The following is a 26,929-nucleotide window of genomic DNA, read 5'->3' on the forward strand; positions in this document are numbered from 1 at the left end:
CACTTTTCCCAGGGCGGATGCGCCTGCGCTTAGCTGCCTGGGCGGGCTGGGAGGCGCGGGTTGAAAAGTCTCGTTCCAAGTTTGGAGAGAGAGAGAAGAGCGCCTCAGACCTCGGTACCCGCGAGCGGGGAGGAGGCAGGAAACAAGGACGCGGCGTCTGGGGAGCACCCAGGCAGCAAGACTGGGCCCGGGCTTTCGACCGCGGGGAGTGTGTGACGCGTTTGGGAAAGGCAGGAGCGCCAGTGGTCGGGCTGCTCTTGGCTAACGAGGGGAGTCCGAGGCGGCGGCGAGGGGCGAACGACCCGACGCAAGATGGCGAGTAAAGAGAGTAAGAGGCCCTGCGGGGCGGCGCGCGCCGGGGCCGCGGGGGGCGGCGGGCGCGCGAGGCCGCGGCACGCGCCGGCGAAAGGCGCGAATTGGCGTGCGGAGCAGGGGGCGGGGCCGGGCGCGAGGCTGGGCGCGCGCCTCGAGGGGCCTGCGCGGGACGGGACCGCCGTGCCGAGGGCTCCGAGCACTTCCGGAGCCGGGCGCGGGGCCGAGGGCTGGGCCCCCCTCTTCTCTTCCCTCCTCCAGCGGCTGCGCTCCCTCCGGCGCCCTCGGCCCCGGGGCGGAGGCGGCCGCCGCCGCCGCCGGGAAGCGAGCGCCGCGGCTCCTTCTACGCGCGCGCGTTGACCGCCTCGGGGTCGCGGCCCTTGTCCGGGGGTTGCTGGAGCCCTCAGGCCTATGGCTGCCGAGGCGGGTGTCGTGGGAGCTGGGGCCTCCCCTGATGGGGATTGGAGGGACCAGGCCTGTGGGCTTCTGGTACACGTGCAGTTGTCTTCCCGAGTGGGTCGCGCAGCCCCTGTACGTACAGGTCGTCATCTTAGAACAGGTGCGAACAGCTGTAACAGGGTAAACAATTTCCATGTCCGTGTAATTGACTACCCAACATGGTATACGCAGAGGGTATTGATCTCAACGGAAAAAAAGAGGCTTCGTGGTTGGTAGTATTTTCTTCACCTTCTGGAAGAGCAGTTAGTTGTCCGTGTCCAAATTAGAGGTAAAAGGAAAGAGTACATGAGGTGTGGCCATCTTGAGGTGACCTCCAATTTCTGACTTCGATCCATCTCAGCCACTTAATTGTGTGGGCTTTCTCCAAATTTCAGTGTTTGAAGATACTGTGGAGGAGCGTGTCATCAATGAAGAATATAAAATCTGGAAGAAGAATACACCGTTTCTGTATGACCTGGTTATGACCCATGCTCTTCAGTGGCCCAGTCTTACCGTTCAGTGGCTTCCTGAAGTGACTAAGTAAGGGTTTCTGGCAACTTTTTTTTTTTTTTTTTTTTTGCTTAAATTTAACTGTCGTTCTGAATTTCCTAGTTTTGGCGTTTTATACCTAGAACATAAGTATGTAATCAGCCCTTGCATGGGGTGGCAGGTGGTTTTTATTTTCAAAACTTAACGTGATTTATGGGATGATTTCTGGCGTATAGTGTGGTGGTAAAAGGGGAGAAAGAATCCGTTGTGAGATTAATGGTATTTGGAGGAAACACTGAATGTATTTGACAGTTCCCGGGCTCGAATGTAGAGCAGCATCTCTCTGGGCCCAAACTAATGCGTTTCTTTAAAACTTTATTGAAAAAGAGAATATTTACAGAAAAGTTCACACATCATAAGTGTTGTATGGCTTCATAAATTTTTGCAAAGTGAACACACGTAACAGTCACCCAAGATAAATACATTTTAATTGGTAAAGGCAAAAAGACCTTGTCAACAATTGACCAAAGAAAAGATGTTATCGGCTTATGGAATACACTTTGAGATTGCCGTTAGTCTTCATAAGAGTATTCTTTTCTGTTAGATCTACGGTTTCTCTGGTAATAATTGCTGGCATTTATTGAGCACTCAACAGGGCCTGGCACAGCTGAGGAATCTACGTCTTGTTGTAATCCTCACAGTAGTACTATGCTGTAGGTAATTTTCATTATCCTTGTTTTACTGATAGGGGAACTGGGAGTGAGCGTTTAAGTGCCATCCCAAGATCACACAGCTGGTCCCTGCGTTAGTCTGCCTTTCTCATTCACTTGAACCTTTTCTAGTAGGAACTTGACCATGTACTTTTTAAAGTGTATTAAATATGGGGCCAGGCACAGTGGCTTATACTCCTGTAATCCTAGCGCTTTGGAAGGTTAGCTTGAGCTCAGGAGTTCAAGGCTGCAGTGAGCCATGATTGCGCCACTGCATTCCAGCTTAGCCAACAGAGTGAGACCCTGTCTTCCAAAGAAACAACAAAAAAGCATCTTAAATTTGAGTGTTGTGGGCATATAATTTAAAGAGGATTAAATGAAACTCTAACCTAAAAAGAGGATTTTGCAACAAGTTATAAAAATAATAAGCTAATTTTGGCTGGGCGCGGTGGCTCACGCCTGTAATCCTAGCACTTTGGGAGGCCGAGGCAGGTGGATTGCCTGAGCTCAGGAGTTTGAAACCAGCCCAGGCAACACGGTGAAACCCTGTCTCTACTAAAATACAAAAAAAAAAAATTAGCCGGGCGTGGCAGCGTGTGCCTGTAGTCTCAGCTACAGGGAGGCTGAGGCAGAAGAATTGCTTGAACCTGGGAGGCGGAGGTTGCAGTGAGCCAAGACCGCACTACTGCACTCCGGCCTGAGCGAGAGCAAGACTCTCTCTCTTAAAAATAAAAATAATAGGCCGGGCGCGGTGGCTCAAGCCTGTAATCCCAGCACTTTGGGAGGCCGAGACGGGCGGATCACGAGGTCAGGAGATCGAGACCATCCTGGCTAACACGGTGAAACCCCGTCTCTACTAAGAAATACAAAAAATAGCCGGGCGAGGTGGCAGCGCCTGTAGTCCCAGCTACTCGGGAGGCTGAGGCCGGAGAATGGCGTGAACCCGGGAGGCGGAGCTTGCAGTGAGCTGAGATCCGGCCACTGCACTCCAGCCTGGGCTACAGAGCGAGACTCCGTCTCAAAAAAAAAAAATAAATAAATTAAAAATAAAAATAAAAAAATAAAAAATAATTACAATAATAATCTAATTGTATATAAAACTGCTCTTACAATGGCTAGGTTCTCCATATGCAAACATTGATTTCCATACAGATAGGAATTTCCACTGGGCTTCCCAAAAATCTAAATGTAAATGTACAGATGTGGGAAGAGTAGAGAAGAACTAAGTGATGGACACTTGGAAGCATTGACGTTTACAGTCACCTTTGAACAGATTGAAAACTAGATTAAGCATCGTATGCCCAGGGGTATTCAAGTTCTGGTTTGAGCATTGTGTGCATTTGCCTCTTTGGTCTGTTAAGCAGATTTAAAATGTATTAACTAAATTTACCCTTTTGGGGATCTTTTTCACCCACTGTAACATAATGGAAAACAGCAGGGACTTTAAACTTAGAGACCTGGGTTAGAATCATGCCCCTGCTTCTTCTTAGCTTTGTGAACTGGGGCCGTGTTGTCTGGGCTGTAAATGGAGATGTTGGTCGTACTGACTACCTACATTTGAGGGAATTAAATGAGATCATGCATGTTAAAGTGCCTGGTGCAGCATAAGTACACAGTAAGTGGTGACTGATGCTGATTCTCCCACCCCTTCCTGTTCAGAAATAATTTGTCAGGATTGAAATAGCTCTGTGTTTCTTCATTTGGATTTCAATGGAAGCTACTTGCTGAAGTTTTTTTTTTTTAAATGTTACCTATAATATGTAATACTTAGGAATGTAACAGAAAATGCTTTAATTAAATTATTTAATATGTATCATGGTGTTCTTTGTATACAAAGCTGTTGTGGGATTGAGTTGTGGGACGTGCAGTGCCTTAGAGAATGTAAGAAAATGCCAAGCAGCCTGCATTCTTGGATGTTGAGGATTGCTGTGTGGTGCTTTGCAGGGTTCAGTTAGGGGTATAAAGGGACTGTGTTTTATCACCATACAGAACAGTAAAAATGTTGACTGTTCCTCAGTGTCTGACTCTGAGGAACAAGACCCTGCTCCACCTCATATAACGATTACTTGGACTTTCTGAGCTATTGTCCTTCAGTCGAGTTAGGTAATTGTCCAAATAATTGATTTGGCTTGCTGCTTTTTTTTTTTTTTTGGAGACAGAGCAAGACTCTGTCTCCCAGGCTGGAGTGCAGTGGCACCATCTTGGCTCACTGCGCCCTCCACCTCCCAGGTTCAAGCGTTTCTCCTGCCTCAACCTCCTGAGCAGGTGGGATTACAGGTGTGTACCACCACACCCAGCTAATTTTTGTATTTTTAGTAAAGACAGCATTTCACCATGTTGGTCAGGCTGGTCTCAAACTCCTGACCTCATGATCTACCCACCTCAGCCTCCCAGAATGCTGGGATTACAATTGTTGATTTGACTTTTAAAAGGTTTTATTTAGATATCTCTAAGAAATTGTTTTTTTTTTAATTAGGTAGTTATTTCATATCTCTTGTTGAATAATGTTTTAAATATATTGAGACTAAGTTATTGTCTACCTAAAAAGCTTTGTAGTTTTTCAAATTCAGGAAGTACAAAAGGATGTAGAGTGAAGAATAAGTCCCCTTTCCACATCCCTTACTGTCCTACTTCCTTTCCCCAGTCATTGTTTTCAATTTCCTAACCCATCCTTGCCAGTGTGTAGAAGTGCATACCTGTATCTTCATTTTTTATGGTAGCAAGTTCTTGAGTTTGTCAGTAAGAGTACATATTGGAGATTTTCCTGTCAGCATGCTTGGATATGCTTGTTCTTTTCAAGGGTGCCATAGAATTTTGTTTATAGATACACTGTGTAATATATGATACCAGTTCGTTACTGATGGATGTTTAGTTATTTTCAGTCTTTTTGCTGCTATAAACAATACTGCTGAGAATAATCTTGTAATAGGCCATATTTATGTGATGCTTGGCTAAATTTCCTAGTGGTAGTTACTGGGGTCAGAGGATTCTGCACTGAAAATGGATAGGCTCTCTTAAACATTAGTGTTTCTGCAGCCTTTAAATACATCCAGTATTGGAGGAAAGTAGTGTCATATTGATTAGTTTAGGAAAACAGGCTGTGTTTTAGTGATGGAGGTGAAAGGATTTCTAGTAGAAAGAAAAGCCCTCATATGATGATCAAGTTGGGGAAAACTGGAATAATTAAATTTGAGTCCAGAGGGATTTTTAAGCTCCTCCAGTCCATCTTGGGACAGTGTTCATTAGAAAGGGCCTATGATAAACTGACCTGTCTACCTGTAATTTTTTACCTGTGAGTCTCAGTTTTCTTGCTTAACTCCACAAAAAACAAGTCACTTTTTTCCTTTGATGTCAGTCCCGGCATTGCTTTGTGGTGCCTTCTTTCTCTCAAGCATTCTTATTTCTCTTTTTAAATATTTACTTTTTTTTTTTTTTTTTTTTTGGTGGAGATGGGATTTTGCCATGTTGCCCAGGCTGGTCTCGAACTCCTGGGCTCAAGTGATCCGCCTGCCTTGGCCTCTCTAAGTGCTGGGATTAGAGGCATGAGCCACCGCATGTGGCCAAATATTTCTTCTTTCTTTTTTTTTTTTTTTTTTTTGACAGGGTCTTGCTATGTTGCCCAGACTGGTTTTTGTTTTGTTTTGTTTTGTTTTTGTTTTTAGACAGGATCTTGCTGTGTTGCCCAGACTGGACATGAACTCCTAGGCTTAAGCAGTCCTCCCTAGTAGCTGGTACTGTGGGTGCACAGCACTGTACCTGGCTTACCCTTTCATTTTAAGCCACTATTCCCTGTAAAGGTTTGATTTCTGTCCAAGTCCTCATAAAGTATGTTGGTTTTACTGGTTAAAAATAAGTGGGCAAGCCAGATGTGGTGGCACACATCTGTAGTCCCAGCTACTGAAGAGGTTGATGCAGGAGGATCAATTTGAGCCCAAGAGTTGGAGACCAGCCTGGGCAACATAGGGAGACCTTGTCTCTTAAAAAAAAAAAAAAAAAAAAAGTGGGGGCGGGGGCACATGGGCTCATGTGGATTGCCCCCTACACGGGTATAAAGACCACCTAAGGGCCAGGCGCGGTGGCTCACGCCTGTAATCCCAGCACTTTGGGAGGCCGAGACGGGCGGATCACGAGGTCAGGAGATCGAGACCATCCTGGCTAACACGGTGAAACCCCGTCTCTACTAAAAAATACAAAAAACTAGCCGGGCGAGGTGGTGGGCGCCTATAGTCCCAGCTACTCGGGAGGCTGAGGCAGGAGAATGGCGTGAACCTGGGAGGCGGAGCTTGCAGTGAGCTGAGATCCGGCCACCGCACTCCAGCCTGGGTGACAGAGCGAGACTCCGTCTCAAAAAAAAAAAAAAAAGACCACCTAAGATGGAATTAATTACTTTTTTGGTAGCCACATCATATTCTTGGCCCACTGTGCATGTATCAATCAAGACCCATGTTGTCGTCGTCGTCTTTTTTTTTTTTTTTTTTGAGACTGAGTTTCACTCTTGTTGCTCAGGCTGGAGTGCAATGGTGTGATCTTGGCTCACTGCAAGCTCCGCCTCCCAGGTTAAAGTGATCCTCCTGCCTCAGCCTCCTGAGTAGCTGGGATTACAGGCATGTGCCACCATGCCCGGCTAATTTTGTATTTTTAGTAGAGACGGGATTTCTCCATGTTGGACAGGCTTGTCTCAAACTCCCAACCTCAGGTGATCCGCCTGCCTTGGCCTCCCAAAGTGCTGGGATTACAAGCATGAGCCACCGTGCCCAGGTGTCTTTTTTTCAAACACGTTGCTATTGTGTAGTCATGGCTGCCTTACTCTCTTCTTGGGGGAGTGTGTGTGTGTGTGTGCGCGCGCGTGTGTCTGTGTGCACGCACTTTTTTACTGTAAGCCAAATCTTGGTAAAATTGCATCTTGTGTTTTCTTTTTTTTTTTTTTCTTTTGAGATGGAGTCTCGCTCTGTCGCCTAGGCTGGAGTGCAGTGGAACGATCTCGGCTCACTGCAAGCTCCGCCTCGCAGGTTCACTCCATTCTCCCACCTCAGCCTCCCAAGTCGCTGGGACTACAGGTGCCCACCACCACACCTGGCTAATTTTTTGTATTTTAGTAGAGACGGGGTTTCATTGTGTTAGCCAGGATGGTTTCAGTCTCCTGACCTCGTGATCCGCCCGCTTCAGCCTCCCAAAGTGCTGGATTACAGGCGTGAGCCACCGCGCCCGGCCTTGTATTTTCTTAAGTTATTACTAAATTACTTGCCTAGAAGTAACTTTCAATCTTTTTAGGAAAAAAAAAACAAAAAACAAAAAAAACATTGAGTCCTTTGTGCAGCTGAAAATTAGAAACAGATAAATGGCCTAACTTGTCTTGTGTTGGGGCCTAGAGCCCTACTTCTCAGTCCTCTTCATTGAAGTGGGACCATGGAGCACAGTTGAAAATTGTGTTCTAGATAATACAAATGGGGAAGCCTTTTTGATAGATACTGATGCAAAAAATCACTGCTTGGACCAAGGTGCCAAGAGGTTTGGGCAAGTTCTTCAGCCTCAAGGTGAGTTTCCACAGAACAAGGTAACAAAGATGGCTCAGTAAAATTGAGAATGTTCGTTTCATAAACTTAGGTATCATAAACATCAAGGAGTTCACATCATGCCATTTGCACTTATAGCCTGTTTTATTCAGCGAAGAAACTGAGGCCCCAGGGAGGTTGTGTTTTAAGCAATTGCATTTTAGTTTGATCCAGGATTTAAGCTGTTTTTTTGATTCAGTACTTTCTGTCCATACTATCTTGTAGAATTTCTTATTGGGAAATAGGAAACATCTAGTGTGTAAGATATTTTTAGGTGGGAAGAAGATTTCTTTAGGTGGGAAGTTGTGATTTATGAGTGTGGGGATTGTTGGTGGATTCCTGTGTAGATGTTTGTCTGTGTTATACTGAGTTGGGCCTGCCTTCCCCAGAGTGCTGCTCTATAAAAGGTAGTGTTCACATTGATAATTGAGGCACAGGAGGATGGGTCTTTGAGAAAGAAGCAAGCCCTCTGCATATTGTAACTAGAATATTTTCTTATATTTGCATATGTGGGGATTGTAAAGTTGGTAACCAGAGGGGGAGAAGATACACAGTTGATGCTAAGTATATATTTGCTAAAGAAATTTGAATGTATTTTGAGGGAACTAGACTGAATTTGTTAGCAACTGGAGATTTCTTGTCAGATCAGTGTGACTTATTTTCTTTCTTAAACAGACCGGAAGGAAAAGATTATGCCCTTCATTGGCTAGTGCTGGGGACTCATACGTCTGATGAACAGAATCATCTGGTGGTTGCTCGAGTACATATTCCCAATGATGATGCACAGTTTGATGCTTCCCATTGTGACAGTGACAAGGGTGGTAGGTATATCATATATTCCAATATTGATGTCAAAGGGAAAATGTCTCTTTCAAAGCATATGCTATTAAAACTATACTATTAGCTGTTGGCCCAGTAATTTAACTTCTAGGACTTTATCCTACAGAACTACTCACCTACATGTGCACAAGGATTTTAGCCATAATTGCATAATTGAAAAATTAGGATCAACCTTGTAACCCAGATGTTGGTTCATAGAAAGTTGGTTAAGCACATGGTATGTTTGAAATACTACTCAGCAATTAAGAAGAGAGAAAGGCCAGGTGCCATGGCTCATACCTATAATCCCAGCACTTGGGGAGGCCAAGGTGGGAGGATTGCTTGAGCTCAGGAGTTCAAGTCCAGTAAGAAAAACACAGACCTCGTTTCTACCAAAATTTCAAAAAAAATTTTTTTTTAATTAGAAAAATCTGTACACACTGGTATAGGAAGGTATCTAAGATAAATTAAGTGAATAACTGCTATGTGTAATTAAGATATTCCTCTTTGGTAGAAGTAATATGTGTTGGTGTGTGCAGTGGGTATTTTTTTGTTTGAGGAGAGTGGCAGTAGTGGTAGGGTTAATTTAGGAATCTCTTGGCTTTTTTTTTTCTTTTTTTAATTTAGTCAAACACATACTCTCCTGTTTTTGGTATTCCCATGACCACCCCAAGTTTGGTGATTTCGCTAGGACTCCCAAGAACAAATTATACTTGTGGCTAAAGTTTGTTACAGTAAAGAACACAACAAAAGCAGCAGGGAAAAGATGTACATCGGCAAGCTCAGGGAGATCTGGCACAAGTCTTGTCCAAGGCCACACAGGATGTGCTTTCTCTCTGGCAGCAAACTGCAGGGACATGTGTGAAATATCTCTGCTCAGGGAAGCCTGTTTGGGTCTTGGGGTCTGAGGTTTTCTTGGGGGACTAGTTACATAGGCACATCCTGCTGACAACCAGCCATGGTGACTGAAACTTGAGGACCCCAGTAATACAAACTGAGGACCCAGTAATAAAAGAAGGTATGTATCATCAATCTTGATATCTGCAAAGTAAACCTGACAAACTGGTACAACGCGGTCCATTGCTCCAGGTGCACACCACAAAATCATCAGTTCATCAGTGACAGAAGGAACATTCTGAGGTGCATGTTCCCAGGAGCTTGCCAAGGGTCAGTAATGGGGTCCCAGTGTTCCTCAGAGACTCCAGGGCTAAGCACCCAGACTGCTGTATTAACTCTCTCTTCACAGTCCCAAATAGCTTAATGCCGTTAGCATTTTCTAATACGTGCCTTAGGGGTTTTTTTTTTATTGAAAATAAAATACTGGCCAGGCACAGTGGCTCACACCCATAGTCCCAACACTTTGGGAGGCCAAGGCAGGAGGAACGCTTGAGCCCAGGAGTTTAAGACCACTCAGGGCACACAGTGAGACATTGTCTCTATCAAAAAATAGATTAAAAACTAGCCATGTGTGGTGGCGCATGCCTATAGTCCTAGCTACTTGGGAGGCTGAGGATCTCTTGAGCCCAGGAGTTCGAAGCTGTAGTGAGCTAGGATCACACCACTACACTCCACCCTGAACAACAGAGCAAGATCCTGTCTCAAAAATATTACATTCTCTAGTGTAGCGAAACTGCTGGGTTGTATGGTGTATTCATTGTCAACTTCATAGAAAACTGTTCTCCAAAGTGATTCACCCAGTTTACCCCTCCCACAATTTATCGTTCATTCCCCGACAACTGTATGCATTATTTCTTTAAATATTGGGAGTTTTTTGTGTTTTGTTTTTGTTTGTTATGAGGCAGGGTCTCGCTCTGTCACCCAGGCTGGAGTGCAGTGGTGCGATCTCGGCTCACTACAACCTCCACCTCTGGGGTTCAAGTGATTCTCATGCCTCAGCCTCGAGAGTAGCCAGGATTACAGGCGCCCACCAACACGTCCAGCTAATTTTTGTATTTTTAGTAGAGACTGAGTTTTGTCATGTTGGCCAGGCTGGTCTCAAACTCCTGGCCTCAAGTGATTAGCCTGCCTAAACTTCCCAAAGTGCTGGAATTACAGGCATGAGCCACCACTCCCGGCCTGAATATATTGTAATCAGAAATTTTTAAATGGCTTTTAGCCCTGAAGTATGTATTTACTGGGCTTGCAGTTTAACAGTCTCTGCATAACGATATTAATATACTATTAAAATCTTAAAGTTACACATCCAATGTATTCTAAAAAGTAGCTGAAATAATTTAATACCTTTGTTAATATTCAGTTTACGTTTATATGTGTGTGTGTGTATATACATATATATATATATATATTTTTTTTTTTTTTTTGAGACAAAGTCTTACTCTTTCACCCAGGCTGGAGTGCAGTGGTGCGATCTCAGCTCACTGCAACCTCTGCTTCCTGGGTTCAAGTGATTTCCTGAGTAGCTGGGACTACAGGCGCCCGCCACCACAGCCAGCTAATTTTTTGTATTTTTAGTTAGGGACAAGGTTTCACATTGTTAGCCAGGATGGTCTTGATCTCCTGACCTTGTGATCCGCCCGCCTCAGCCTCCCAAAGTGCTGGGATTACAGGTGTGAGTCACTGCGCCTGGCCAATATTCAGTTATATTTTTTAATGGATGTGATCATTAAGACAGTGACTTCAAAATTTTAAGTTTGAGGAAACAAAACTCTTGTGTTCAAAGTAAATCCTACTTGGAAGCGCCCCTCCCCCCCTTTTTTTTGGAGAGCTCTTCAGGTTGTTTTAGCTAAAGGAATCAGGAAATTTGAGTATCTTTGTAGCAGAAGGGTTAGAGTCACTGGAGTCCATGCAATGGGATGTTGAAGGTCAAAGTGAAGCAGGTTTGGAGCAGTCTCAGGAGGCAGGAGACTATTGGATCAGGAGGGGTCTTAGCATGCTGAGGCACACTTCTTCCATTGACACCATGGAACAGAAGGTGCTACGAGGAAAAAGGGTCCTTTTGCATGTTGTCACGTGAGAGTAGTGGGTAAAGGAGCTTTGAAGTAATCGTGGATTTGAGATACGGTTTTTTCAGCCGCACTGCAATAGTAAGCTATGTTTGCTTCAGAGAGAACAGCTAGATACTAATATTAAGACATGGAAGCCAATGTTCATTAAGCATTCCACATAGAAGGAGCTGCCTGGAACTGAGAAATGGTTTTCTCCTTTTGGTGGTTGCTCCAGGCCCCGGTCTGTTTTACTACTTATCAGCCTGGCTCCAGTAGGCATTTGTGCTAGTTGTCCCTGACCTGAGACATAGGGTGAGCTAAAATGGAATGTGCAAAGAAAAGGCAATATAGGTCAGGAATAATAACACAATTGTAGTGTGAACTCTCCTATCTTTTTAAGCCTCAGCAACTAATTCAAGTTTTTTATCTATGAGCACAAAAAAGAATGTTCTTGTTTGCTGTATTTGCTTAGATATTCTCTATTTGTATTCTTTCTGCTAATATGTTGCTACTTCTTGGAAGTTACTGTGCTTTTTATATGGCTTTGTTACTTTACAAGGCCTTTTTCATGATTATTTAATACTACAGTCTTATTCACACACCAGATGGGCGGAGAGGTTAACCTTGGCATTGCACTAGCAGTTAAACCAAGGATGCTAGCAGGGCCAACGTATGTGTGTTTAGGGACAGGTAGGGGTTAGCATGGGTTTCACACTGATTTGAGGATGCTTCTGACTTTAGACTCAAAGGGTGTTCATACTCCTGAGGGTTAAAACTTTTCCTGTTTTGATGAATCCTAAAATAAGATGCTAAATCAGTGCAGCACTTCCAATGAGTTGTATTTGAACTAAAAAGCTGTTGGTCTGCTTATTATATGGTTATTTGAAATTTCAGTGAATAACTGTATCATCTTCATAACTGAAAGAGGACAGTTGTTTTAGATCCAAGGTGGAACTGAATTAAGTTGCATAAGGCAGCTACCAATGTTTTCCAGTGCAAATGGGCTTTAAGAATAAATTGGGCCGGGCGCGGTGGCTCAAGCCTGTAATCCCAGCACTTTGGGAGGCCGAGGCGGGTGGATCACGAGGTCAGGAGATCGAGACTATCCTGGCTAACATGGTGAAACCCCGTCTTTACTAAAAATACAAAAAACTAGCCGGGCGTGGTGGTGGGCGCCTGTAGTCTCAGCTACTTGGGAGGCTGAGGCGGGAGAATGGCGTGAACCCGGGAGGCGGAGCTTGCAGTGAGCCGAGATGACGCCACTGCACTCCAGCCTGGGAGACACAGCGAGACTCCGTCTCAAAAAAAAAAAAAAAAAAAAAAAAGAATAAATTGATGTGGCAAATGAACCCACATTTTTGGATTTTCTCTATGCATGTCTCTGTCTTTGGCTTGTCAATTTGTGTTGTATTCTGCCAGGTCAAAATCTGTTGGGTTGATAGAACTAAGTAATTTGTGAATTTTAATCCTGAGTGTGTGTGTGTTTCTTTCTCCTCACATTAGAATTTGGTGGCTTTGGTTCTGTAACAGGAAAAATTGAATGTGAAATTAAAATCAATCATGAAGGAGAAGTAAACCGTGCTCGTTACATGCCGCAGAATCCTCACATCATTGCTACAAAAACACCATCTTCTGATGTGTTGGTTTTTGACTATACAAAACACCCTGCTAAACCAGGTACGTAATAATAAAGTCAGGTCATTACTTGAGCAGTTTTCTTGATTCAAACTGGTAATGTTTTTAAGTCAAAGTAGCATACTTTGTAATATTTAAAGGTTTAAAAATTGCTTTGGGGGGGGTCCCATAACCATCCTCAAGTTCAGGGATTTGCCAGAACTGCCTAAAAGCAGCTTATACTAACAGCTAAAGTTTATTACAGCAAAGGATCCAGAGCAAAAGTAGGAAGAAAAAGATATACATCAGGGGAAGTCCAGAGAGGTTAGCTACAGGTGTCTGAGTCCTTCCCATCCAGGGTCACGTGGGACATACTTTGTCTCTAGCAGCAAACCATAGGAACATGTGCCAAATGTCTCTACCCAGGGCAGCCCATTTGAGTTTCAGAATCTGGGATTTTTGTGGAGGTCTGTTGGCATGGGCACATCCTGTTCTATGACCAGCCATGGTAACAAAATTGAGAACCCCAATAGTGAAGCCAAATACATTGTGAATCTTGCTAAACAATCCTGCAAGTCTTGACAGGTTCCTATGGCATACCCCACTGCTCTGGGCTTACACAACTTTACCAGTCAGTGACGTGAAGAACTTTCTGAGGGTCACATTCCCAGGGGTTGGCTAAGGGTCATTTATGGTTGCAGGCTACCCTAGAGGCATGCAAGGACTGAGCAACCAGACCTGCTGTGTTAGAAATATTTCTAAAAAATTGAGGAGTTGGGGGGATAGGGTTACCACTGCCCAAATTTGTAGGATAGCTATAGTTTTTAGTATTTTTGTGTTGGGGATAATATTAGGTTTTCCAAAGAAACCAATCGTTTAATGGTCATGAGGCTCAATTTGCATTGGGTATTAAGAACGAAGCAAAGAGAACAGCTTTTTAAAGTGGTTATGGGTCAGACCAGATCTTGTTCATGTGCAATTGCTGTAATGGCTCACTCAATGAAGGAGTGAGAATTTATTCTCACCAGTTCTGATAAACAGAGAACAACTTAATGTTTTTTCATCTTTTCTTAGACCCAAGTGGAGAATGTAATCCTGATCTCAGGTTAAGAGGTCACCAGAAGGAAGGCTATGGTCTCTCCTGGAATTCGAATTTGAGTGGACATCTCCTAAGTGCATCTGATGACCATGTGAGAAACGTAGTCTTTGTAATTTGTTCATATAGTGAGAGCTGATGTGTCACAGCTGTACTGAAGGAGTGCTATATAGATGAAAGGTTTTCTAAGATAATACTGCTGATTATTGTGGTAACATTCCCCCAGGACTTAGAGACATGGTTATCATACTGTCCTGTATGAGTCTTCGGATTCCACAAAGTTCTTTTGAAGTAGCCTTAGGATGGAGGGAGCATAGGCAAAAGGCCTCCCATTATTTAAAAGATGATCCTCCAGGCCCTTATAATGGAAACTCTAGAATGTTTGTGGGACCTGATTAATATAAAGTATTTTTTAAGTGTACAATTCAGTGGGTTTTAGTATATTCACAAAAGTGCACAACTGTCACCACTAATTCTAGAATGTTTTCGCTCTCTGAAAGAGAAATTCCATACCCATTAAGCAGTGACTCCCCACTCATTCGCTGCCTTCCCCCAGCTCCTGGTAAGCACTAGTTTATTTTCTGTCTCTATAGAGTTATCTGTTCTTGATATTTCATATAAATGAAATCATATATGTAGCCTTTTCTGTTTGGCCTCTTTCACTTAGCATAATGTTCTCAAGTAACATTACTTACATTCCATTCCTTTTTATGGATGAACAATATTCCACTTTATGGATATACCACAGTTCACTTATTTGTCAGTCAATGAACCATTTGAGTTCTTTCTACTTTTGGGCTACTTTGAATTATGTTATGAACATTTGTTTACAAGTTTTTATGTGGATGTATGTTTTCATTTCTCTTGGATATATATCTAGGAGTGGAATTACTGGATCATATGGTATCTCTGTTTAATTTTTTGAAGAACTACCAAACTATTTTCCAAAGTGGCTGTCCATTTTACATTTCCACAAGCAATGTACAAATGTTCCAGTTTCTCTACATCCTCACCAATGCTTGTCTTTTTTATTATAGCTATCCTAGTGTGTGTAAAGTGGTATCTCCTGGGGTTTTTTTGTTTGTTTTTGTTTTTGTTTTTGTTTTGAGATGGAGTCTGTCTCTGTCACCCAGGCTGGAGTATAGTGGCACGATCTCAGCTCACTGCAACCTCCACCTCCCAGGTCCAAGCAATTCTTCTGCCTTAGCCTCCCAAGTAGCTGAGATTACAGGCATGCGCCATGAAGCCCAGCTAATTTTTGTACTTTCAGTAAGAGACAGGGTTCCACCATGTTGGCCATGCTGGTCTTGAACTCCTGGGCTCAAGCAATACTCCTGCCTTGGCCTCCCAAAGTGCTGGGATTACAGGCATGAGTCACTACACCTGGCTCATTGTGGTTTTAATTTGCATTTCCCTGACAACTAATGATGAGCATCTTTTCTTGTACTTGCCATTTGCATATCTCCTTTGGAGAAATAGGTATTCAAATTATTTGCCCATATTTTAATTTTGTCTTTTTATTGTCAAGTTATAAGAGTTTCTTATGTATTCTAGGTATAAGTCCCTCTGATTTTCAAAAATTTTCTCCCATTCTGTTGGTTGTCTTTTCACTTTTTTAGACAGGGTCTTGCTCTGTCGCCCAGGCTAAAGCGCAGTGGCTCAGTCTCGGCTCATTGCAACCTCCACCTCTCCAGCTCAAGTGGCTATCTACCTCAGCCTCTCAAGTAGCTGGTACTACAGGCGCCCACCAACCACCCCAGCAAATTTTTGTATTTTTTGTAGAGATGGAGTTTTGCCATATTGCCCAAACTGGTCTTGAACTCTCGGGCTCAAGTGATCCACCCTCCTTGGCCTCCCAAAGAGATTACAGGCTTTCTGAAAGGATACTTCCCTCAAAGTGTATATGAGATGGTTTCCCAAGTAGGGAAAGTGGACTGTACTCATTAACCCAATTACTAGTACCTTTTGAAGAGACCAGGCTGGGAATTTGGTAGTAGTAATAATAGCTGACATTTACCAGGGGCTCCCCCCATGCCAAGCATCATGCTAATCTTGCCAGGTCCTTCTGAGTCGGTGTGAATGGCAGCAGCGCCACATGTTCCTTTCTCTTCAGTTTACGTACATTGAGTGTCTTCATGTGTAAGTAACAACAGAGACTCGAGGGCATATGTATTGTGTAAAAAAAAGTTTTGTTACTGGGAAAATAGCCATTACTGGGAAATAACTTTGTTACAGAAAGTCCTTCATGTGGCTGGGCACAGTGGCTCATGCCTGGAATCCCAGCACTTTGGGAGGCCGAGGCGGGTGGATCACCTGAAGTCAGGAGTGTAAGACCAGCCTGGCCAACATGGTTAAACTCCGTCTCTACTGAAAATACAAAAATATTGGCATGGTGGCACACACCTGTAATCCCATCTACTCAGGAGGCTGAGGCAGGAGGATTGCTTGAACCCGGGAGGTGGAGGTTGCAGTGAGCCCAGATTGTGCCATTGCATTCCAGTCTGGGTAAGAGAGCGAGACTTCGTCTCAAAAAAAAAATAGAAAAGAAACTCTTCTAAGAAAGTGATTTAATAAAAAGAGATGAAGCCTTTTCATGGTCACGTGCTCTGAATTTTAAAAAACAAAAAACAAAACATGAAGCCCATACCAGTGTCAGTGGAACTATAGTGCTAATATACCTTCATGGGATTATTTCTTATTAACCATTGAATGAGAATCGTTGCCCTATACCTTGCAATATTTTTTCATTAAAAACTTAAGACTTTCCTCTTAATTCTTTCTGTGATAGGATGTCAAGGCCCACATGAGACCTCCTTATTTGTGGGCTGCTGTGACCTTTGAGGCCCAAGCAAGGCCCCATGGCCCCTCCTTGGACTCTGCTGATGCTTCAAGGAGCATATCATTGGGGATCTGTCTGTGGGCCCCAGGCCTTGACCTCTCAGAGTAGACTAGTAGAGATTTCTGGCCCAGTGTCATTTACCTGTCACATCTCCTGATGTTTATGGTGGTTTCTGCCATGAAGTGAAAGACTTGTCCATGAGGCTTTTGCTATGTGAGAGGCACAGTTTAATTTTAATTCCCAGTCTTCCCATCCCAGTGTAAACTTTAGGATGTGCATTTGTGTTCAGTAGATGCTGAGCGCCGGGCTCTTGGTGATTTGTTGTGTTGTCTAAGTGAATTTGGGGTACTTGAATGTCTGAATGTATGTAGGTAGAAACTCCAGCGTCAGTGTCCTTGCCTGCCACCATACTCAGTCTCCCCTCCCCCTCATTACAGTGGAGTTTCCTTTTCCTCTGCACCTCACATGGAGGCTGCACCCACATACTCTTCTGTTTGCTTATATTTTCTCTCTTGTGTTTACCTCAAACTTTTATATAGTTGAATAGTTTTGTTTGTAATGAAATTATTTTAAATAAGATGTTAGCATTTAAATTCAATCTCTTGGCCGGGCACAGTGTCTCACACCTGTAGTCCCAGCACTTCGGGAGGCCAAGGCAGCAGGTGGATCACTTGAGGTGAGGAGTTTTCAAGACCAGCCTGGCCAACATGGTGAGACCCCCGTCTCTACTGAAAATACAAAAAAAATGAGCCAGGCCTGGTGGCTTGTACCTGTTATCCCAGCTACTCAGGAGGCTGAGGCAGGAGAATCGCTTGAGCCTGGAAGACGGAGGCTGCAGTGAGCCGAGATCGCACTACTGTGCTCCAGCCTGGGTGACAGACTGAGACACTGTCTCGAGGGGGGGAAAAATAGTCTCTCATAGCCCTTGTTCTTTTTTTTTTCTCTGCTTCTCTCTTAGACTGTCTGTCTGTGGGATATAAACGCAGGACCAAAAGAAGGCAAAATTGTGGATGCTAAAGCGATCTTTACTGGCCACTCAGCTGTTGTAGAGGATGTGGCCTGGCACCTGCTGCACGAGTCATTGTTTGGATCTGTTGCTGATGATCAGAAACTTATGATGTAAGGTGGAAAGTTCAGTGGGATCTTGTTAAATGGGTGACCTGAATGACCATCAGTGATTGCTGCAGGCTGTAGTTTGATTATTTTTTTTTAAGTTATGGCTTTAAAAAAACGGCTTTAGGTAGCTTACCCTTGTAATCCCAACACCTTGGGAAGCTGAGGCAGAAGGATTGCTTGAGACCAGGAGTGTGAGACTCCGTCTCTACACAAAATTTAAAAACAAAAAATTAGCTAGGTATGATAGTGTGCACCTGTAGTCCTAGCTACTCAGGAGGCTGAAGTGGGAGGATTGCTTATTATTTAGAAAAAAAAAAAAAATAGGTATGGACATGTGAAGGAACATACTTGGTGTGGTGGTAAATATCAAGATTGGAATCCAGAGTGATGCCAGTTGGAGGTCAGGGAGGAAAATGATTGCATCAAGGTATGGCCACAGGGCTTCATTCACCTATAATCTTATAAACAAATAACCTGAGGCAAATGTGACAAAATACTGGGCATTTGTCAAAACCAGTTGTAGGTATCAGATTGTTAACATTATTCTCTACATAGTCTGTATTTTGTGTATGCTTGAAGTAGCTGGTAATTAAAATAGGAATCTAATTTAAAATCTAATTTAAAAATCTAATTTAAAAAACCATCATTTAGTGGTCAAGGTCTGAATCACCAGCTGTGTGGTTGGTTTCCTCATGAAGGGGCTCACATAGTGGAGCTAGTTGTGGAGTGTAGTGACAGTGACGTGGGGCCAAATGTGAGTGTGTCCTCCCTGGGTGCTGTGTGACTTTACCTTTGTGTTTTAGATGGGACACCAGGTCCAATACCACCTCCAAGCCGAGCCACTTGGTGGATGCGCACACTGCCGAAGTCAACTGCCTCTCATTCAATCCCTACAGCGAATTTATTCTAGCCACCGGCTCTGCGGATAAGGTTTTGCATTATTTGGTGTTTATAAAACCCAGTTCTCTTGTGCTTTAATCAGATATTTGAAAATTCTTAGGTAAAGCATAGAAATCATTTTCACTTGTTATTTTTTTTAGACCGTAGCTTTATGGGATCTGCGTAACTTAAAATTAAAACTCCATACCTTCGAATCTCATAAAGATGAAATTTTCCAGGTATGTGACAGTTTTCTGGTGTCTGTATGTCAAGAAATGAAATCCAGGGATTCGTCAGTTAAGCTATACCAGACTGGTGGGTCCACTATTGAAAAAAATGCCTTGTCCATGGTTACATGGAGATATTCATAGGGTAAGGTACACCTTATTGAAGAATTAAAAAGCTTGTGGGATGGTTATGGGGTTGAATAAATTTATTGAAATCCCAGGCTGAGTTCCTCAGTGCTGGGGAGTGCAGCCTTCCTGAGGACAGGATGGAGCTGAGCCCTTTCAGAGCACTTGAAAGTCCGGGACAAGAGAGTGAGGACATCAGGCCAAGGATAAGATCATAGAGCGCAAGATGGGAAAATACAAGATTAAAACAGCAGCCACAAACCTAGCAGCGGATGATTCTTTAAATACATTTTCAAAATTATCTATTACTAGGTCCACTGGTCTCCACATAATGAAACTATTCTGGCTTCAAGTGGTACTGACCGCCGCCTGAATGTGTGGGATTTAAGGTAACTTACATTCCCGTGACAAGATACTGCATAAATATGCTCATCTGGCAAGTTACATAGTAATTCATAACTAGAAAAGCAATTTGGTAATCCCCCTTCAAGAAACCTAATGTTAAAGAAACTTTTAAGTATCTTCCTAAAGAGTCTTTGTTTTGTAAAATGGAAGTGAAGCAGCAAATGAACTATAAAATAAATTTCTCTGGTGTGAGTTTTGTCTCTTAATATTCAGGCATGAAGGTGTATGTGTCTGGTTTTGCATTCAAATGACTGTATTTAAAACACTTGAGAGATCAAGATGTTAGCTATTTTATGTCTCACTGGATCTCATCGTACATGTAGGCAGGACTGTTTATTCTGAGTTTTTGTACCATTTACTTTGCTTTCAGTGATTCATTCTGCAGATGTGCACTCCCGCTGTGGGTTGTGTAACTGCCGGGGAGACCTTTGTGAAGGGGACAAGGACAGCCCAAGCTGTCAGAGAGCTTATGTTCTCTGGGGCCTCATTGTATAAAGAGTTTCTCCCAATTTTTAAAAGTTCCTTTACTTCAGCTTGCTGTTCTAAGAATTTTAGACTCCTTTACTTTTTTCATCTGAGCCTTTACAACTTAATAAAGTTGCTCAGTTACATACTTCTCCATAAGATGTCATCTTAAGTTTAAATTGTTAAATTACCAAAAAATAACTTATTTTCTGCTTGTATTAAATATATTGCTTTGAAGTGGACTGAATTTAGTACAGGTTGAGTATCCCTTATCCAAAATACTTGGAATAAGAAGTGTTTGGGATTTTGGAATTTTTAGGATTTCGGAATATTTGCATTATACTTAACTGGTTGAGCATCTCAAATCTGAACTGAAAGTCCAAATTATTCTTCTGCTTTTTTTTTTTTTTTTTTTGAGACTGAATCTTGCTCTATCACGCAGGCTGGAGTGCAGTGGCACAATCTTGGCTCACTGTAACCTCTGTCTCCCAGGTTCACACGGTTCTCGTGCCTCAGCTTCCTGAGGAGCTGGGTCTACAGGCACTGCCACAGCCACCATGCCCGGTTTTGTATTTTTTACTTTAAAAAAAAAAAAAAAAAAAAGGCTTTGCCATATTGGCCAGCCTGGTCTCAAACTCCTGACCCCAAGTGATTCTCCCGCCTTGGCCTCCCAAAGTGCTGGGATTATAGGCATGAGCCATTGCACTCGGTGTGAAAGTCCAAATTCTGAGTGTCGTGTGGTGCTTAAAGTTTTGGATTTTGTAACATTTTGGATTTGGGATCCTCAACCTGTATATTAAAACCAAGGCTACCTTAATTACAGAGGCAGTAATCCTCAGTATATAGAAGAGACACTGGAGAATAAAATGCTTGTATATAAAACTTAAAATAACTAATATTCAGGGTTCTGATGGAGCAAACTCTTGCCGTGATAAATACGTGAAGATGTAGAAAACCTTTAAAGCAGACAGTTCGGGGCATTGTATTTGATTTAAAAACAATTTTAGTAGTAAAATTAAAAAACCTAAATCAAAACTATAAAGAGGTTGTATGAAGTGTACAGTAAGGTTTGGAAGTCTGATGCCCTGGCAACTGAATTGCCCCTGAAGGTGCCAATAATTTGTGACCATTGTGTGTAATTTCTTATTACAATTATTTCTTAGCTTGTTTAATATTAAAATTACATTAGATAGGGGGCCAGGCATAGCGGCTTATGTCTATAATCCCGGTACTTTGTGAGGCTGAAGCAGGAGGATCGCTTGAACCCAGGAGTTCGAAACCAGCCTGGGCAACATAGACCCTGTCTCTACAAAAAATTTAAAAATATTAGATAAAATTTGGGATTAAAATGGGTGAGTGTTAGCAACTGTACTGACAGGTGGAAGAGAAATATAATTGTCTAGCAATCCCACAGGTTTGAGATTGTTTGGTTAATTTTATGGGAAGGAAAAAAATGTCTCACTTGGAGGGCTGGGTTTTGTTTTTTAGCAGTTGTTACTAGTAAAGTCTTTGGGTTAGGTAAAAGGACAGGGCTGATACTGATATATAAAGAGTGATTTCACTGTTGAGCACTGGCAAATTCTACAAATTGAAGTTTTTAAGAGAAAAACCTTAGAAACCTTTCCTTGGCTTACACATTGTGTAAAGTTTTATTGCCATATCTTTAGACAGATCTATAGTACTGATATGTAATTATATTTTACTCCTGGGATGCAAAAGGCTTTGAGTGAAGTATAGGGATTACACGTCAGTTCATGTGTAGATTTTTTTAACTATACATTTCACCTTTTAGTTCTAAGGCAATAAATAGTTAAAATAATGAAGGGATTTTGAGTTATTATTGACAATAATTCCTCATTCTGCAGCTTTAATTATGAACAACTCTAACTTTTAATTTCCAGAAAGTAAACATTCCACCCTTACACGAAATATAAACAGTAGCCAGGTGTGGTGAGGCCGAGGCGAGAGGATCGCTTTTGAGCCCAGGAGTTCAAGGCTCTAGTGCACAGTGATCGTGCCTGTGAATGAATAGCCACTGCACTGCAGCCTGGGAAACAGAGAGGCCATGTCTCTAAGGAAAAAGAAAAAAAACCTAATTGATTGTAGTATAGAAATAAGTTATTTTTGTGAGTGTGTTTGTGTTTTAAGATTACTTTCTGGGCTGACTGGTTTAGCAGATGTTCGTGCTACAAGAATGTCACTGATGAAAGCATTATATTCTTTATTCTTACAGTAAAATTGGGGAAGAACAATCAGCAGAAGATGCAGAAGATGGGCCTCCAGAACTCCTGGTACGCATTGGCTTATAGAAGATGAAATGCCATATGCAGATTGGATTGTCATTGATCCATTTATTTCGAGAATGAGTCAGAACTTCGAATTCTAGCTCTTGCAGATGGTTTCAAAATGGAGGTCCTGAAGGTTATTGCGATTGGGCTTTGACATTTATCAAAAATAGTAAATGGTGCCCAGTAGGTTTTTATGAATGTTTCACTGGGAATGGTTTGAGGTCCTGGAAAATAGTGTGTAGTGATTTCTCACTGATTTCAACTCTGGTATTTGTGATGGTTTGGGGATGGGGAGTGAGTATAACTGCTATTCAGTTGGCAATACTTAACATTTCCTAACAGTATAGAAAAAATTTTAAATGCTTTTTAAGTTTCCTGCCCAGAAAAAGAGGGCTTTCTCGATCTTGATGCTAGCAGAGCCCACTACCTCCCTCCCATGCCCAATTGAAGCACATGCATCTCCTTGGCCCTTTGAAAGCTTATATGGTGGTATCTGCCCATCCTCATTCTTCCCGTCTGAGTCCTTCAGTGCTCACTTCGTCATTTTTCTGTGAAACATTGCCGGATTTAGCAATGGTTCCTTGTCCTTGCTCTGAATCTAACATTTGTTTCCTCCTATCATTTGGCAGATAGTCACTCATCACTCTTGTCATTTATGATTTTAGTTCTAATGCCAGTACTCATTTTTGGCACACTTGTACTTTGTCCATGAGTTTTATTTATTTTTTTGTCTGAACCTATGGATTATGTTGAATGTCCACACATTTTCAAAGGTAAAGAAGGCCCTTGAGAGCAAGCCCTGCACACAGAAGATGTTCACTAAGCCCACCTTGTAAGAATGCCCCAATCCCTTTTGTTTTGATGACAGCTTTGCTGAGATATAATTTACATACTACACAGTTCACCTCTTTAAAGTGTACAGTTCAGTGGGGAGGGGGTGTTCTTGGGTTTTGGGCGATTTTTTTCCTCCTTTTTTTGTTCTTGAAGGCAGTGGTTTTTAGTATATTCATAGACTTGTACAACCATCACCACAAATCAATTCTAAAACATTATTCATACCCTCCAAAAGAAACTGTGGCTATCACCTCTGAATTCGCTTCTTCCTCCAGCCCTTGGCAACTACTACGAGACTTTCTGGCACTATAGGTTTGGGCTATTCTAGATATTTCATGTAAATGTGACTTTTGTCTTTTGGGACTGATTCTTTCACATAGTACAGTGTTTTCAAGGTCTCTAGCAATTTTTTTAGGGAGAAAGGAAAGCGTATTACTTTGTGTATTATGGCTCTGCAACAATTCCAAGGTGCTTGAGAAAATACACTAGGATTTTGTTTTTCACAAGAGAGCTTGAAATCAAGGGACATTTGAGAGAATTAAACTGGGCCTGAGCATGGTGGCTCCTGCCTGGAATCCCAGCACTTTGGGAGGCCAAGGTAGGTGGATCACGTGGGCCCAAAAGTTCAAGACCAGGCTGGGAAACATGGCAAAACCCTGTCTCTACCAAAAAAAAAAAAAAAAAAACATAAATTAAAATTAGCCAGGCGTGGTGGCGTGTGCCTGTAGTCCCAGCTACTTGGGAGACTGAGGTAGGAGAAACCTGAGCCCGGGGAAGTTGAGGCTGCAGTGAGCCATGATGACACCACTGCACTCCAGCCTGAGCAATGGGACTGAGACCCGGTCCCAAAAAGAAAGTAGTGAACTATTCCACCAGTATGCTTTGATAACTCCTGTATGTATTCTAAGCCCCAGTGATCTTAAAATATATTCACTTGTGTACCCCTTAAGAGTACTCGCTTTGTCGCCCAGGCTGGAGTGCAGTGGCATGATGTCAGCTCACTGCAACCTCCGACTCCCGGGTTCAAGTGATTCTCCTGCCTCAGCCTCCTGAGTAGCTGAGACTACAGGTGCACACCACCGTGTCCAGCTAATTTTAGTATTTTTAGTAGAGATGGGGTTTCACCATGTTGGCCAGGATGGTCTCGGTCTCTTGACCTCATGATCCACCTGCCTCAGCCTCCCAAAGTGGTGGGATTACAGGCATGAGGCACTGCACCCAGGCAATATATTCACTTGTGTACCCCTTAAGAGTACTTTAAAAAGCTGTTTACCTCTTTTTTTTTTTTTTTTTAAGTTAAGGTCTGGTTCTGTCACCCAGGCTGGAGTGCAGTGGTGCAGTCTTAGCTCACTCAACCTCCACCTCCCAGTTTCAACCTCCTCCTCCCAGTTTGTAGCTGGGACTACAGGCACACCCCACCACGCCCGGCTAATTTTCATATTTTTTGTAGACAGGGTTTTGTCATGTTGCCCAGGCTGGTCTTGAACTCCTGAGCCTGAGCCATCTGCCTGCCTTGGCCTCCCAAAGTGCTGGGATTACAGGCGTTGAGTTTTACGCAGCCCCACCTCATATTTTTAACCTGATAAGATTATTCGGTAAAATAGATACATTGCATAAGACATAGTTGTCGGCAGGCAGGGACCTCATTGTCAAACTAGAGTCAAATCAGACTTTGTCAGAAAGTGTGATGTCCCAATTCCAAGCAGTGTATTTAATACTATCCTTGTGAAGAACTGTTTAAGTCTTAATTCTAAGATAAATAAGGCATAGTGCCTTCCCACGAGGTTCTCTCTTTCAGGGAACAACTGCTTTCTTCAGAATTGTTTAGCAAAGCTGTCTCACCTTAGGCATAACTTATGAGGGACTATCTGGAGCTATGCTTTTGGAGCCAGGGATTTTCTTTCACCCTGGCGCTGTTTGTGTACCTTGGAAAGATGGGCAAGAAGTATGCCTATCTTAAGTGCAGAGGGGAAGAACCAGAAGACTCCTCAGGCCCCTTGTATAATAGAAGAGTATGTTACATGGCATATAATGGATTGATTACCTTAGATATTTGCACGTAACTGTATATGAGCAAATGATGCTGGATTAATGTTCATCATAATCAGTATGGAAATGGCATTTTGATTATATAGGAAAATGTCCTCATTCTTAAGGGGTGCAGGCTGAAGTCTTCAGCCATTTCATTGTATAGGCACGTGGATAAAGCATCGGTTATGCTATTAGTACTTGTTGAATCTAGGTAAAGGGTATACAGGTATCCATTGTACTATATTCTGTCACCTTTTCTGGAGGTTTGGAAATTTGCAAAACAGGTATAAATAGATTACTGAGCCTCTACCACCCTCTCTTCAAAACCAGACAGCACCCATCCCCAGTTGAAATACTGATGCTCTAAAGACTTTTTAAAATCTTTATTAGGATTAACAGGAGAGTATATGAAACCAAAGTTTTTTTTGTTCTTGTAACAGTTTATTCATGGAGGACACACTGCTAAGATTTCAGATTTTAGCTGGAACCCCAATGAGCCTTGGGTCATTTGCTCAGTGTCTGAGGATAACATCATGCAGATATGGCAAATGGTGAGTTAAAATGTTTTTCTTGAATAACTATCTTGTAGAGATTTACTAGTTACATAATGTAATGAAGTTATTTCCAATGTGTAGGTGCATATTATGCCAAACATTTACAGAAACAGTTTAAAAGAACTTTTTCCATTTCAACAATACAATCTTTAGTCCCATATGGTGCTTCGTCCACTGTTTGCTATTTGTAGCACCTGTCAGGTCAGGAGAAATCTCTGCATCTGCACTGATTTTCATTGTTGCTGCGCTCTTCATACACTGGAGTCTTGGCATCGCTGCTCTGTCTCCAGTGTCTGTTCTGTGTGGTAGATATGAGGGATACGGGAAGGGGATGTCAAGGCATTCAAATGACACCAAGTTCTCTGAGGATGAGCACTGAGTAATTGACATTTCTAAGGTGTTAACTGAGACTTCCATAACATCTGGGCTACCACTTCCTCTAAACGATGCTTGAAGTGCTTTTGGAAAACATCTCTTATGAACAGTGATTGAAATTAGTGCATGGATGGGTGGCTAAGTATACATGTGGAATTACACACTGGCAAAGAATTTTTCAAAATACTGGCTAGCCTGCCATTTCCTTATTGAAGCTTTTAGAAAGAAATGTAAAAGTGAAACTAGTAAGTTTTAAATAGATTAAATTTTTAGTTTTTAGATGACCTTGTGAAAACCATAGGGAGTTTTTACACCTATGAATTTATTTGGTTATCTCCAGGCTGAAAATATTTACAACGATGAAGAGTCAGATGTCACGACATCCGAACTGGAGGGACAAGGATCTTAAACCCAAAGTACGAGAGATGTTTCTGTTGAATGTAATGCTACATGAATGCTTGATTTGTCAAGCGCCAAAAAGGCATTGTATAGTAGGAAATGTAAGTGGGTTGGCTTATGGCTTCTTTATCCTCTGATTCTAGCACTTTCAAGTGAGCTGTTGCGTACTGTATCATATTGTAGCTATTAGGGAAGAGAAGAATGTTACTTAAGAAAGAACATCATTGATTTTAAATACAAGTAGCAGGGTATTGCCTTTGATTCAACTGTTTTAAGTCCTCATTTTCTCAAACTAAGTGCTTGCTGTTCCCAAATATGCAAGAATAACTTTTACACTTTTTCCTTCCAACACTTCTTGATTGGCTTTGCAGAAATAAAGTTTTAAAATAAAACTTGTGTTTTTTTAGAAGCGTGGT

General features: G+C 42.5%; 1 protein-coding gene across 2 annotated transcripts; it reads left to right on the forward strand.

The window, feature by feature from the left end:
* LOC105478171 (RB binding protein 7, chromatin remodeling factor) lies at positions 1 to 26,905 on the forward strand. Of its 2 annotated transcripts, none has more exons than XM_011735226.2 (12): positions 1 to 328; positions 1,146 to 1,290; positions 8,177 to 8,322; positions 12,769 to 12,942; positions 13,954 to 14,069; positions 17,773 to 17,933; positions 18,734 to 18,860; positions 18,971 to 19,048; positions 19,475 to 19,551; positions 22,266 to 22,323; positions 25,626 to 25,736; positions 26,455 to 26,905. In XM_011735226.2, the coding sequence occupies exons 1-12, from the start codon at positions 313 to 315 to the stop codon at positions 26,521 to 26,523; spliced, it is 1,278 nt and encodes a 425-aa protein (XP_011733528.1). In that variant the 5' UTR covers positions 1 to 312; the 3' UTR covers positions 26,524 to 26,905. The 2 variants fall into 2 exon arrangements, with proteins under 2 accessions (XP_011733528.1, XP_011733527.1); XM_011735225.2 differs by lacking the exon at positions 1 to 328 and adding an exon at positions 503 to 871.
* Positions 26,906 to 26,929: the final 24 nt, after the last annotated feature.

This window comes from Macaca nemestrina, chromosome X, assembly GCF_043159975.1.
Source record: "Macaca nemestrina isolate mMacNem1 chromosome X, mMacNem.hap1, whole genome shotgun sequence".
In the NCBI taxonomy this organism is placed as follows: domain Eukaryota; kingdom Metazoa; phylum Chordata; class Mammalia; order Primates; family Cercopithecidae; genus Macaca; species Macaca nemestrina.

Coding starts and splice junctions, on each gene's coding strand:
- LOC105478171 (XM_011735225.2), top strand. CDS start 724: ATGGCTGCCGAGGCGGGTGTCGTGGGAGCTGGGGCCTCCCCTGATGGG. Junction 872..1,145: donor AGGTCGTCATCTTAGAACAG/GTGCGAACAGCT, acceptor TCCAAATTTCAG/TGTTTGAAGATACTGTGGAG. Junction 12,943..13,953: donor AAAACACCCTGCTAAACCAG/GTACGTAATAAT, acceptor ATCTTTTCTTAG/ACCCAAGTGGAGAATGTAAT.